Genomic DNA, 14,630 nt, shown 5'->3' with positions numbered 1-14,630 from the left:
GCTCAGACACAAATTGATATCCTGATTTCAACCCATTCCTGGCAACGATGGTTATATTTGTCTGCTTGGTGGAAAATAAGATAGCTGTAGCGTTTAAACCGGCTACATCGTCAGCAAACGGGAAAAAATTGAAACGTTCTGCTCACCGTGTTTGCAATCCTCGTCAGCTTGATCATAGTTTTTCTGGAGGTACAAGACAGACAACACACAAGTCAGACCAGTAAAATGGCCACCACAACAAAGGAAGTGTCCTATGTATATAAAGCTGTCGGTCTTAGGTAAGTGCCCAGAAAGGATATCTTTGCTTCTCAGTGGAGTCACTGGGAATATAATTATAGTACTTAAGTAGTCTCTATAATCTCTGGGCTTAAGCAGGGGGTATAATTTTAGTGCTCAACGGAGATAACTCAGTACAGTTGGAGGGGGCGGGGGGCGGGTAATCGTTCCCTTTTTCATCTGTACGTCAGAAAATACATATGGTCTCAGAGCTGAGTCAATAAGAGTAAAATAAAAATATATTTTGCAATTAAAACAAACTGTCTGAACCCCAAACTAGTTTCAACCCGATGTTGGAATAACAGCACTTTCAGACGGAAAATTCCAGAATTCCTACTTTCAAAGCTTAATAATTTAGACGTTATTACCGCAGTGATGGGCTTCACACAGAACTTGCAGATTTATAGTTTCCTTTTTGAATTCCCCCCAAATTGAGGAGCTTCCTCACTTAGACTCTGCTCAATAAACGCTCCAGCTCCTCTGTTACTACAGCCATGGTAAACAGCTAAATTACATATTTGTGGGGACTTTGAGTGAACTGACTGAGGAAGATTCACAGTACAGTCTCAGAGTCAGTCCCACAGTCAGTCAGTCCCAGAGTCAGTCCCAGGGACTGTGAGTGGCCCTCCTCACCAGCTGCAGGAAGGCGGCGATCCTGAAGAGGAGGGCGCGGCTGCGGAGGGGCGTGGTGGCATCGGGGGCAGCGCTGGGCGGGGCCGGGGGTCCGAGGGTCAGCAGAACGTCGGTGCAGTGGCTGACGGCTGCCTCGTACTCCCGCCTCGCTATGGATCCGCTAGCTTCTTCACATGACTTTTCCGCTCTCCTGTCCGCCATGACTCAGGGACAGAATGTCTGTGTAGTGAGAGAGAGACAGAGACACAGATGATAGGGTATTAATGCCATTAGAAAATATGATACAATAAACCATTTGTTGACACATGGTTCCATTAGCTGTTGAGTAAAGCCTCATTGTGGCTCGGCAACCAGATTTTTGGTCAGTTTCCCTTGGTAAATTACATTTGGGCTGTTAAGTTTGCTGATCCTAGTTTAGTTTCAGCAACAGCAAGACCTCCTACTCCCCAGGAGGTGAATATTGGGTTGAGGGAGAGAGGTGTGGGGGTAGGCCACATGCTATTTATGTAATGAGTTAGTAGGCCATTTGTTGACACTCACATTTATAGAGTTGAGATATCAGGAATGGGGCTAGGAGTCCAACACACTCCAAAAACCAAAACCAGAGCCACACAGGCCAAAACTTCAAATAACTCGCGTCTTCACAGGTGGCTTTACAACATTCCCAAACGTCCCCAACCCCCAATGCTGCCGGTTGAACAAAACGCTGAGGGAAGGGCCAAGTATCACATCCTCATTCGCCGGCCCCGTCACCGCTCAGGCCCCATGCCCTCACTAAGGCCCGGCTCATATCCTCTCCCCTCCTCCTGCGCAGCGTAGCCTTTACGGCTGTGCCCCCTGAGCGTGTCAGGGTCTGGATCGCCCCTCGGGTTGGGCTAACGACACCACCGGCGGTGAGCTCGAGTCGGCGCCTTGGAGAAATGTGCATGCTCGCCGGCCCCGAAGGCAGACGACACTTGGCATCGACAAGAAGTTCCATGTTGACTTAGTCAAATCTAAATTGAGCCAACACTTTTCAAAGGGATTCTGCCCGTGTGAAACGCACATCGTAGTGTAATCCGAGAACGCTAGCCCATGGGTGTTTTTTATGCATTTACGAGTCAAATATAACGACTTCAAAACTGAAGCATGTTGACTGGACTGGCAGCGGTTACAACGATCCTGGGTATACACTGCAGAGTGCAGTGTCCTCTAGTGTTAATCACATCATAGAGCCTGGTCATCCAGGGATTCAGAGGTGGACTGCCACAAATAGACAGACACACACACACACGTGTAGTGTAATTTACACTAATGAGAAATAGCCTTGAGCGGACAAGTGGGGCTTGTGTGTGTGTGTGTGTGTATGTGAGATGATATGCTTGCGCGTTAGCCCGGCAAGTGTGTGTGATGATGATACAGTAACTTTCTTTGTAGACCCGAGTGACTTTTGTTATCATTTTTCACCAAGTCAACCCTGCCTCCTGGCCAGTATGCCCCAGGAGGGAAAGTCTACTCACCGGGAAAGGGCCTGAAGACACACAACATGCACATGAAAGAAATGTAACAAATTCCCCCATTTTGTTTTATCAGGGCTTCCGACGGTCCTTGGCTGTGAACAAAGGCTGCTGTTCCACAGTTGGGTCTACTGTACAGTTTCTGAGAACATTCAGGCCTGGGCCAGTAGGCCTACAAACTACAACAGTGTGTATGTAATCTGCTGGCCTGGCACCTTCTGAGTCAACAAGCTCTGTCTGAGAGATAATTTCCACTGAGTAAATCACACAGATTTTGCTTGTACACCCACTTAGCATTTGGACAAATGGCCTAAAATATTATCTGTGTGCTTGGCTACTAAACAGAAAATATACATTGAAATTTGGCAGCTTTGGGATAGTTATTGCATAAGCCCAAGTAACAAACAAAGTACTTCTGATAAAACCAAAGTGACTAACATGTTTTTTGGCATTTGCTCAATCCTTTGCACAATGTGTCCACGCCATGTAGACAAGATGGAATCTGAGGACACACAATACATGACAATCTCATGGAACTTTATCAAACTATTATTGCTTTGGTAGTGCAGTATTAAAAACATTGGCAAAGGCCATATATCAGTGTCCAATATGGCTAGTAGGACAACATACCATGTCAGATTTTAGGCTGCGTTACAATGAGTTTAACTGGGGAGCATAGTAGTTTTAAGTACAACGGGCTCATGAGAGACATTGTCATATTAGTAAATGGTCACTCCAAAAAAGGTATGTCCTATATGGTGATAAAAATAAAAACAGTCTATTTTGAGATTCCGGGTCAGTTAATAATAGATGTACCATGTCTGTTTGCGTGCCACTACTTGTCCATCATCGGTATTAAAACAACAGTGTGTGGAAGCAACGCTGTGTAGCTTGCTGCGTTCGCTAGCTCAGTTTGGGGCGATATTCGAACGGTGGGCTTTTCTAATGTCTGTGGTTTTCAGCTAGCTAACTAACCACTTCACGTAGGCTACCTGCAAACAGATTTTAGTCCGACACAATTATTTCAAGTATTGTGCTTGAAAATTAGAAGGTGCAATTCGTTTTAGTAAGGCCTGTCGATGAAAATGTAAATACACGTAATTTAAATCAATGTTACATGACTTATTTTAGCAAGTCTGGAGGGTGGAAATTAGCTCGTCTAGCAATATTTGTAGCTAGCAATGCACTGATAGCTAAGCTAACTAGCTCGCCAGGTTTCACGGCAATGCTGCGGGGATAAACACAAATATCTAAATGTCTTGCAGTTAACTTGATAATTTGCACATGGATAAGTAAACACTGAACTATCAAAAACACGAGTTTCCACAATAACGTTAGCTGAATAGCCAAAATATGGCCTTTTTTGGTATTGGCACCAATCTAGCAAGCATACCAGAATGGCAAGGATAGCAAGCGAGCTAACGTTAGCCAAGTTAGCTAAATGGTCCGGGCCTGTAATTTTGGCTCGGTTTTTATGCATCTACAATTGTCATGTCATCATGTTGTGGTATCAGCATGACTTTTATACCTTCATTAGTCTCATAATGTGTTACGGACGGATGTAATGTCAGTGTCCTTGCCTCTGAAAAAGACGATTGAAAGGACTGGAAATGGGAAGTCTACACTTACCTAGCTTTACTTTCTACGCCATCTTGGATCCACTTGTCAGCCCATCGCAAAGCATAGTGGGATGTACTCATCTGAAGGTTGAGGGGATTTGGGTGCGTTTGTGTAGTTAGGTAGCCTATTTGATATTAAACTCGTTCCTAGCGAAGCCAGTCCACATTAACACGACTAGTTTTCAAACACATTACCACTAACTGAAGATCAAACCGGTAATTGTACCCTGTACTACAGTAAAGTGTAGCTACAGTAAAGAATTATATAACAGTCCTACAAACACCACACATTGCTTTAAAGTAGTGAACTTTATACATTGATTGGAATTCATATTTTGCATATCAGAAGTATATTTGGAATTATTAATCATGGCATATGTTTTTAATAATAGAGTAGTTAAATACTATATTTGTTAAGTCTTCTTTTTCCACTACATTCTCTTTTTAATTCAACTTTAGAGTATCTGACACGTTTCTGTTCAAAGGAAATGCATGTTACAAACATACTCAACTCCTTGTAAACATCTTGCATAAGCTCACCAAATAAGTCTTCTTTCAGCTTCGGTGTCAGCTGTGCTAACTGTAATATTTACTGTCATCACTAGATGGCTACACAGCTCCTGTATGGACCAGGAGCACAGCAGCTTAGTGCTCTTGTTTAATAAACAAACACAGACGTTTTCTCCAGGTTAGAACGCTTTAATGTTACATTTTAAAGTAGACATAAAAAAGTTTTTTTTTCTTTATTTCAGCAAGATATGATGCTGCTCTAAATTAAAATCCCTACAACAGTTACATGAAATAAAAGGTAGCTGGAACAAGAAAATGAATTTGTGATACAGAATCTTGAAAGGATATACGCCTTTTTGTAGAAATGAGAACACTTCATATAAAGGGCCATCATTTATGTTCAACTAGTACATGCAGATGGCATTGCATTCTGTCAATAAAACAATGGTGACTTGTATACAGTAATGGTTCCAACTTTGCAGCTTTTAAGAACAAAAAAAAGTAACTAAGTGTGGTGGTATTTAAAACTCCAACAGTGATGGCTGAAGTTGCAGTGGGAATCATGTTTAATGCACAGTTCACTATTATTGTTTATTGAAAAAACAAAACAAAAATGAGAAAAAAACAATGCTCTTGGTTTTGCGTTTACTGCAGATTGTGGATCATCTCCTCTTTGGCGATGAGATGTGTGGTTTTGTTGACCAGGGACATGAGGGAGTTGAGTTTGTGAGACCAGTCATTCAGGAGGTCGTTGGGGTCCTTGGGTCTCTGGAAGTTGATAATGCCGGCTAGCCGGTCCACCTTTGCGTAAATGGTCTTGTTGACAACCAGGTTAGAGAGGAACTCTTCAGACTCCTGCAAAAAAAAAAAAAAAAAAAAAAAAAAAAATGTAATTACATAATTAGAATATTCAGCACTTCAAAATGTCTCCTAAAAACAGTGATTGGTATTAACATAAAAGGTCCTCACAAAACATTTTAGACAAGTGCAACCACATTTTCAATTTCAGATAAGTCTCTCTTCTCCACAGTCTGCATCCACAAGGGTGGAAGGCCACGTTCATAATTTCTCTCTACTGAAACTGCCGGAATGGGACTGATGTGAAGATCAGGTGAGCGGAGCTGCTTACGTCAATGGAGAGGTCGAGAAGCCCTGCCATCCTCTTCATTGTGATCCTGGTGTAATACTTGGCCATAATTCTTATGTTCTGAGCAGGAGAGGGGAAAAAGGTTCATAAATATGCAACTCAGCGGCACAACTGCATTTGCATAAAATATTGTAATGAGAGGGAAATTATTCAACATGGAATAATTTTTTCTTCACATCGTGTACCGATGAAGGTCAAGCTACACACCTTTCCCTCGTACAAGAACAGTGTGAGACCTGTAATCGATTCACTAATCAACATAAGGCTATACCATGGCAGCGCGCGCTCCAACGTGTAACTTACATGTTCCACCACGCGATTCTTGAGGTCCTTCCACCTCTTCTCCCCCTCCTCTGTGCAGTCGAAGACGTCGGTGGCCGGGCTGTCGGGGGAGCCCTCCCTCAGCTCTTTCCCATAATCCTCCACCAAGGCGGCCCAGCGCATCAGCTCCATGGTGGTGAACTGCTTCAGGAGGTCCCTGGGGAAGGGAGGGGAAGAGCCGAAACCGTGAGCGACCGCTTCGAGCCCCACGAAAAACTCTGTCCAGCTACTACTCAATACTTCTGTCTGGAGGTATTGAACCTAGGACTGCTTTCCTCTAAAAAGGGGCTGTGTGTTGGCAACAAATAGTTAAAGGGGATGTTTCACTCTTCCATTAAGCCGTTAGCACAACAACACACCACTTAACTCCTCTCCCTTCCATTAATGCTTTTAACTAAACAACAAAGCCCATTAAAAGAGCTGGGTCCTCTAGTAATTTTGTGCCGTTTTATGAAATGGATTGCGGCTTTCAACGTTCTAGATGTGTCGAGGGGGGGAAAAAAAGCATGTGGGGGACAACGTGGCTCACTTGTATTTGGGGATTTCTTCCAATTTCTTGTCAGCGTTGATTCTGTGCACCAGGTCGGACTGTTCGTTGTCGTACGGCGCCAGGATCACGTACAGAACCACGCTCTTCAGAGCCTGCGGAGGAGACATGCTCACCAGTGAACCCTTCCATACCTCCCCGGCTGTACACTGACATCAGCGCAAGTGAATGATGATCACAATACTAAACACGGCTTCGTTCCTGAGAAAAATGCTTTTCCCAGTCCCGTCGTTTTTTTAAAATCCACGGTTACCTGTTGCCACTTGGAGTTGTCCTCCAGGATGCAGGGGGTGTCGTAAATGGCCCGGTAATGTTTGCAGATGGACACGTAGGAGCCTTCATGTAGGTCCACCTGGATCATCAGGTTGTAGTACTTCAGCTTGGACTCCTAGGCAAGTGGAGGGAGCGTCACCAGTTAGGTTAGCAGTGGGGGGGGGGACTGTTCACACGGTACTGCCTTCTTGAGTATAAGAAATGTCACCGAGTTTCCAATCGTGTGCTCTCTCTCTGGCTCACCTCGGTGCCGTCCTCCGTGAAGAACTTGGTGTTGATCTTCTTGCTGATGATCTGGGTGCGGATGTAGTCTTTGACCGCGATGCACAGTCTCATCTGTTCCAGGATGAACTCCACCTTCTCCTTCTTCTCCATGGAGCCGTACGTCTCGACCTACGATCAGAGAGGACAACGTTCAACCATGCTGGTTTTTTCACATGACCCCAGATTCTCTGCCAACGGCAATTCTGTCAGTCATCCTTCTTAAGTGTTTGCGGGAAGTAGGCAGGTTCGAGAAGTGTGCGTCAAACAAACTTTCTGGTCAGACCGGTCAAGGCTTGAAGGCTAACCTGCAGCTCCTGAAGAATCGCAGCTGCCTCTGTGACCTCTCCACTCTTCTCCTTGATGTTGGCTAAGGTCCGTGTCAGCCTGGCTCGCTCAATCTCCACATAGATCTGAGAAGAGCAAAGAACTGTTAAAAGTACATAAGGGGAACAGACATTTGCCAAGTTGAAAAAAAAGAAGCTATTTCTGTTTAAACGTTTGTTTTGTTACGGAGAGTGGTAGCAGTGCATCTTTAGCAAGGAGATTTGTTACTGTTCATTGAGAAGAAGCTCTAAAGATCACCAACCTTGCCGGCAGTCACAGTGCGTAGCGTGTCAATGAGCCTTAATTTGATTGGGAGATCAGTCACTTCGTCCACATACTTGTAACATTCCTGAACCATCTTTGCAACAGCCTGGCAGGGGAAGAGAGAAAGAATTCAGTTAACAAAAGATGTCTAAAATACCCAGTGGTCCCAACTTAATGCAACATTTCAACATTTCAATGATAACAGATGTAGACTGAGGAGCTGAAAAGATTGTTTACTCAATTTAAATTACAGTAACTATAGTAAATCAAAGCGTCTTTTTCCACATTGTTTTAAGTCAACTTGGTGTTCCAAAAGGGGTTAGTCTCACCTGTTTGAGCTGACTCCTCCTCTTGGAGAGAAGCATGATGTTCTCGTTCAGAGCATCCCAGTCCTTGGCATCATGGCACATCTGCACCACTGTAACCAGGATTCTAGAAGTAGACACCATGTCCGACGCCTGTGTGCGTGGATTTATGTTATGGTTACTTCGCGTACGTGACGCGCCAGTAAGGGGTGCGTGCATACTTTGTGTGTGTACATAGCACCTATAAGAAACGTGAAATGGCTAAATAAATAATATTTTAGCTGTTCAGAGGGTGTTCAGGAAACGTCTACTGACCGTTCGTGTTTGCTTTTCCAGAGACAACAAGCTCTCAATGGCCTCCTGCAGTCTGCCCTCCTGTAAAACAATGTCAAGCCCGCATTGAAGATGGTGTTTGCAGCTAACTAAATGCAAGTTTCAGTTAAGTCACACAAGTAAGCTACTGTGTAGTAATCTAAGGTAATTTTATCGTAACTAATATTAGCTAGGCTACACTTACCGCATATACATGGCTAGCACTAGCTAGCTACGGTACAGAAACCACATGATCGTCATGTCTCTAGCAAACTAATACGTGAGACGTGTTATTAACGCCCAATATATGTACTGCCTTGCTAAATTTGATTGAGGTACTAGCGCTAATGTTTTGCTTGATACCTGGTTGCTCGGCTAACCAACAAGCAAGTTAACGTTAAACTATCTAGCCTAGCTAGCCTATGCACCATGACTCAGCCAGCGCCGGCCTCATTCAATCGCGACTTACTTTTGCCATTTTCTCGCACTCGGGAATGCGTTGTTCTACAGTAGAACTGTAATCAACTTCCATTTTCACAATCTTTCCATCGGATCTCTCGGATCTCTCCAGCTCAGCCATGTTTGCCATCGAAAAGGTTGAACGTCAACAATGAAATGTCAAATTTCTGCAGCTAGTGCTACCACTTACTTACTAGCTCGCCACTGTTACGCCTTGCTACAGGAAACAAATGAACACTAGCCAATCAAAAACGAAACGCACATATCACTCAGCGCGCCTGAAGGACCCAAAGAGGACCCCTCAAAATTACTTTTTTTACAGACAGCAAACAGACTAACTCAAGCTATTTTTTGTATAAAAAAAACTAGCGTTCACTTCGTAGTATAGAAGACCGTTCTGTACCCCTAATATTTATTGTATTGATGAATCATTATAAACAAAACAATTGCACTTTGCTTATGGTTTTGAACTATAATTATAGTATTATTAAGATGCTCTTTTTGGCTGCAATGATATGGGTTATGTGACGACTACGGCAGCGGCATTTGGTAGAATAGCGAACAGATGAATGAGGGTAGCCTATTCAAAGCGAACGAATAGAGGAACAGAGTGTACTGACTAAAACAAACCAGCAGATGTCCGTATTCTATGTTTGTTCACAATCACATTTCTTTTTCACGGTTCAAAGATGAACATTTTCTTGTATAGTTATATATATATATATATATATATATATATATATATATATATAGGTCAGTCATTTCATCTTCATCACAAGAGTAGTTGCATACAGACAGTAGTTCAATATCACAATGTATCCCACCAGTGCACAGCCGTGGTCTTTAATACTTGAAAGTGATGCATGTTCTGAATTAGCTGTAGAAATAAAAGAGACAACTCTTAACTCTGGATGATTGTGTCATAATTTATCATCGTCATACGTATCCCCATTATACTAACCACCATCTCCATTATCAGCTACATCACTCAATGTCTTAGCTTAATTTATACTGATGACAATAGACTATTGATTTTGAGGATGTGGCCTGCATTTCACCAATAAAGGCTATTTAGGATTCAATCGTAAAACAACACAATTGAAAACTCATAATTGATCAAACCAGCGTTATCAAAAGGTGGAATAAGACTGCGTAACCATGTTTTGTAATTAGTTTTATAAATTCACAATTTTAATCAGGCATAACATGGAGAACCAGGGCACAGATATTAGGAAATACAAATTAGGAAATACAAACTATGGCCCAACAATATGCTTATTTGTACTGATCCTAATCCCTTTCTAATAAAAAAAATGTTTTTTATTAAACTGCTTGGGTTACATAAGTGGCCAAATGGTTGAGAGGAGACAATCACAGTTATGAAAATAATGTATTCTGACCTACAAAGACATTAGGTCTTGGGGTCGTCGGGGACCCAAGGACGAGTTATAAATTATTGTAATTCTACATTCATCATAAAATCATCTTGATTTAACCAAAATCAAATTATGTTAACAAAGTCACCCTCCCATTGTAGTCGATATTGTAGGCAAGGGGTGTGCTGTCCGACCAGCAAGTTTGAAAACAGCAAGATAAGTGTCTCCAGACTATGCTTAAAAACTCTGCACGTCTCCCGGACCAGCTTCACATTATCTTGAGTTACCGAATTTGAAGCAATGTCAAAATTTACTTCGGGAAGGGAGCGAGTGCAGCAGTTACATACCTAAATGGCCTATTCCTACAGAATCAGAGATGGAGTACGCTAAAATAACGAAGTAGCCTATATAACAGGCTACGCTCTGACCAGCTGTGTTTCCTGTCCTCGTGGTTTGAGAATGTTTCCGTGGCTGCAACAAAGTGTCGCGTCGTTGCTCTGAGAGACGGAGTTCTTGACAGTCAAAGGAGGGGGCTTCAGCATTCGCATTACATTTTCCACATCCTGAAGACACCGCGCAATAGACTACTGTGAATTTCCTGAAAATCACGTCTATTTGTGGAGAAACAAAGAGGAGAAAGAACGGTACCATTTACTGCCGTTGTTTTTCATGATTTCTAATAGGGTACGATTTGGTCTAAGAAAGCTGCAGTTTCAACAATTTGACAGTTGATACCGCCCACTTCTGAAAATTGACATCTGCTTGGCAGATTTCCTTTGGCATGTTGAACGTAATGTAGACTTTACCGCGAAAGAAATTTCCGAGTCACCGTTTTATGCTTGCCCCTGTCCCGGAGAAGAGGGGATAGCGAACCGCTTGACTGTTGTTCAAAATCCTAACTGCGGTTCCTTTCGTTCAGATGAGACAGGACAACTCACAGTGGTCATTCGTTTTATTGTGCCGTGTAGCGAAAGGCAGCACGTGCATAAACGAGATCAGTATTTTTAAAAGATAAGAGTGTTGGTTGGCTTTTAACTTCAAACATTTTCTAGATTGGTTACGTTGTGCAAAACCCCAAGAGACATATCAAGATGCTGTTAAAGGAGTACAGGATATGCATGCCGCTGACAGTTGAGGAGGTAAGTTTACAGTCTAATGATAATGTATGTCTTCTATCCTATTTAGTGCAACTGAAGTATTTTTTGCCATATTCAAAGCGATTTTGAATATGGTATAAATTGAACAACTTGTTAGTGTGCTGAATCACGGAACAAAAGGATGAAACATGTAGCCTAATTGCATTTTAGACAATACATAATGTAATATAATTTCTCTTCGTGAAAATATAACTTGGCCATGGATAAGATGGAAGGCTCCACAAACTCTCTCTTTCTCTCTCTCTCCCCCTATCTCTTACACATAGCCACACACATTCCATCCCCCTTTAATACACACACAAATACACAGGTTAACTTTCTCTCGTAGATCTTAGCCATAAAGACTGTCACTAGACTCCTGTCCAGTTAATGTGGCCCTGAGCTTCCCACTGGAAGGGGCTACTGAAAGCCCTCTCACTGTCCTGGGAGGTAGCCAGCTGCAGTGAACATCAGCCGGGAGTCTTGACGCTGTTGTACCATTGAACTGTAGCCAGCATGCAATCATGTGATTCGAATGTAGTGGTATCATATGATACATCGTACACAAACACACACACGCGTCTATTTATCCCACACATTTTTGGAAGTTATAATATGAAGGAGGGTGGATGTGAGAGCTGAGAATATGTTGTCACGTGATCCTGAAGGGTGGCCAGAATGGCCAGTATCCCCCTTATTCCACGACTGTCATTTATTAACATCCACTTCTTCTTCATCCAGTCATTTCCTATGCTCTTTGATCTTATGGTGAAAGAGGAAAACGGTCCAACTTTAGTTTGTTTTAATCGACCCAAAACTCGCTTTGAATCACACTCCTGAGACGGAATACACTAGAATATCACGATGGTACACGGTCTGTCGATTGACCCCTTCCAACACCCTTGTCTGCAATTATAGTTGTCATGCCCTGACATGCCCGGCAAAGACAATACTTTTCCAGGGCATCCAAAGGGCTTCTATTTCTGGCACAGACCTCTTTCATGTTCACGATAAGGCCTTTTGGTAAATGGATGATTGTGGTTTCTGGGAACGATGTCTGTGAAGTTTCTGTGTAGTGGTGTTTATTTGCCAAACCACTCTAATGCATTCTTAATTCAACAGAAAAGGCTTTCTTGAACATTTTAAATAGACGACAAGCCAGAGGAAAAGAGGATTCGTCCCCCTTTCATGAGGACTGGTCTCTCTATGAGTGGCAATGGGATGGGAAATGATTGGTAATGACAAACAATAGAATGCCTTTGTGTTAGAAAGTCAGGTTTTATTCAAAAACTGGCCTCAAATGTAGTTTTGTGAGTGTGTGTGTGAGTGCATGTAGGCCTAGACGGAGCAACGTTGAACTTCACATGAAGAGAGAGAAGATAGCAGACAATGTGCCCCACAGACACAGAACGTGGAGCTAAATCACTTTGCATTAAGAGCCAGGCGGTAGGAACATGCCAGATATTTTCTTCCCACTTACACACTGCAACTCTCCTGCAGGGAAACTGGTTTCTTCAAATGGCGTTTTAGGAATCTTGAAGCACAGGATGTGTCCCCGTTAATCACACTGGTTGTAGTGTCTGCTTCTTCCAGCTGTTCACATTTGTTAATGGCGGATTTTACTTTTGACATATGGAGGCAAGGGACTGTTCCTAAAGCAACAGGAAAAGCAGACTGGCCCATTTGCACGCTTGTCCCAACTAATGAACAACATCGTTTTTCACGCAACTACTCGGACGGAAGGTCACCGGATTGGTCCCTCGCCCGAATCTAGGCCGAGGTCTGTCACCGCCTGCTGTGTCCATGGCGACGAGCCTCAGGAACCGGGGCGATGGTGTCTTATCATGACTGTGCACATTGGGTTGGGAGTTGTCTCATGTCTCTGAAAACGAGTGGTTGTTTCCTGCTGGGGGGGAGTTGGGTCGAGGGAGGGGAGGGGAAGGGGAGGGGGACGTGTCCTCAGCCAACCATCTTCTCCGCTGGCCAAGATTCTTCAGCTTCACTGAAGGGCGGTTGGAGGAAGGTGGAGGCCATGTTTTGGTCTGAAATCCCTCTGGGACGCTGGATAATGCAGTTTGTGTGTGTGTGTGTGTGTGTGTGTGTGTGTGTGTGTGTGGATTAGGGAGTCATGGGGACATGCAAGGTCACTCCTTCTTTGTGTTGTCTCTGGGAAGAGATTTGATTGGCCGAGGCCTTGCAAGACACATGGTGTCTCATGTCACAACAGTGAAGATGCTGTTGTTGGACATGCGTCACCTTCTGGCACACTGTTGGGTACAACTTTTTACTGTCTTTTTAAGTGTGTGTAGTTCAGGAGTTAGTAAGCACCTGCAGGTTGCTCATTGTCAATTGCGCAAAGAACTTTCCCACTCCTTTTGTTGTGACTGTGCTCCACGCCTTTTTATTACTCAACATTCTAGACCAGGGGCAATTCTAGGATCAGACCTTTTAGGGGGGCTCAGCCCCCAATGACAAGGTGACATGGATACAGTGCCTTGCAAAAGTGTTCAACCCCCTGGCTAATAAATCACTAATTTCACTGGATAACAATTAATACATTTATTAATTATTATGCAAAATATTAAATGAATGAAAAAACTAAGAAAGTCACTAAACCTGTTTAAAGCCCTTTGAACCTGTTTGTCATCTGTCACTAACAGACACGTTTGCAAACTCTTACGTTAGAGCACTAAATGTATTTAAGATAATAATAATTCCGTTTTTTTTAATTGTTATTATTATAATCTTTAGGGGTGCTGAGATGAAATTTAGGTGTGCTTGAGCACCCCTAAAAAGAGTCTAAAATCGCCACTGTTCTAGACTCTTCCTTCTTTCATCTTTTTGAAGTTCTGATCCAGTGACTGGCTTCCATCTCCACATGCAGACCCACAGCCACATAGAGGCCAAACCTCAACCGGGTATTTGACAGGAAGAACACTTCAGGAAGAACACTCCTCTCACGGCCGTCTGTCAGACACCACGCCCGCCTTACCTGGAAGAGACAGGCTGGAGAGGAGACAGGATGGGTGGATGATTCATGGTGGAAAAGAGATAGATAATATCATTTCGGTATGAGTCTCCTTGCTAGTCTCTACAGATGAGTTGGCATATAACCACCATGAGTCACCCTTTACACTTTCCTAAGAAAGTGCACCTACTGTCACTTCACAAACCACTTTCACCCGGGAGCCATGATTCAATCCTTCAAACTTGAAGGGCCCGTCAACCATTTCAAATGATTGAAGTGGTCGTGGGCTGTACTTACTTGTGCAGCACTGTAAATGTATTATTATTTTTTTAATCCTCATTTAAATGAGTCTGTGCAGCCCTTTGGAATTCTCTGCTTTCCAGCTTTGATGATAACAGGG

At 43.2% G+C, this 14,630-nt stretch overlaps 3 protein-coding genes across 3 annotated transcripts in view; 1 reads left to right on the top strand and 2 right to left on the bottom strand.

Annotated features, from left to right (window-relative positions):
* helz (helicase with zinc finger) overlaps positions 1-4,170 on the bottom strand; it is a 39,079-nt gene extending 34,909 nt beyond the window's left edge. The window contains 3 exon segments of the mRNA XM_062448321.1: positions 147-183; positions 910-1,128; positions 4,035-4,170. Of these exon segments, the coding sequence (XP_062304305.1) occupies positions 147-183; positions 910-1,110 (238 nt within the window). The 5' untranslated portion in view covers positions 1,111-1,128; positions 4,035-4,170.
* A 522-nt stretch (positions 4,171-4,692) lies between these two features.
* psmd12 (proteasome 26S subunit, non-ATPase 12) lies at positions 4,693-8,977 on the bottom strand. The gene is made up of 11 exons (XM_062448393.1): positions 8,761-8,977; positions 8,295-8,354; positions 8,004-8,132; positions 7,673-7,780; positions 7,392-7,496; positions 7,066-7,215; positions 6,803-6,937; positions 6,532-6,644; positions 5,985-6,159; positions 5,664-5,741; positions 4,693-5,389 (listed from the first exon to the last, which is right to left on the bottom strand). Exons 1-11 carry the CDS (start codon positions 8,878-8,880, stop codon positions 5,180-5,182), a joined length of 1,383 nt encoding a protein of 460 aa, XP_062304377.1. The 5' UTR covers positions 8,881-8,977; the 3' UTR covers positions 4,693-5,179.
* A 1,394-nt stretch (positions 8,978-10,371) lies between these two features.
* Positions 10,372-14,630, top strand: part of LOC134008897 (cytoplasmic phosphatidylinositol transfer protein 1-like) — a 30,627-nt gene continuing 26,368 nt past the window's right edge. The window contains exon 1 of the mRNA XM_062448483.1: positions 10,372-11,265. Within this exon, the coding sequence (XP_062304467.1) occupies positions 11,218-11,265 (48 nt within the window). The 5' untranslated portion in view covers positions 10,372-11,217. The remainder of the gene's footprint in view (positions 11,266-14,630) is intronic.

Source organism: Osmerus eperlanus, chromosome 22 (genome assembly GCF_963692335.1).
Source record: "Osmerus eperlanus chromosome 22, fOsmEpe2.1, whole genome shotgun sequence".
Taxonomy (NCBI): domain Eukaryota; kingdom Metazoa; phylum Chordata; class Actinopteri; order Osmeriformes; family Osmeridae; genus Osmerus; species Osmerus eperlanus.
The sequence above is the reverse complement of the archived record's forward strand: the minus strand, read 5'-3'. Positions and strand labels throughout refer to the sequence as shown.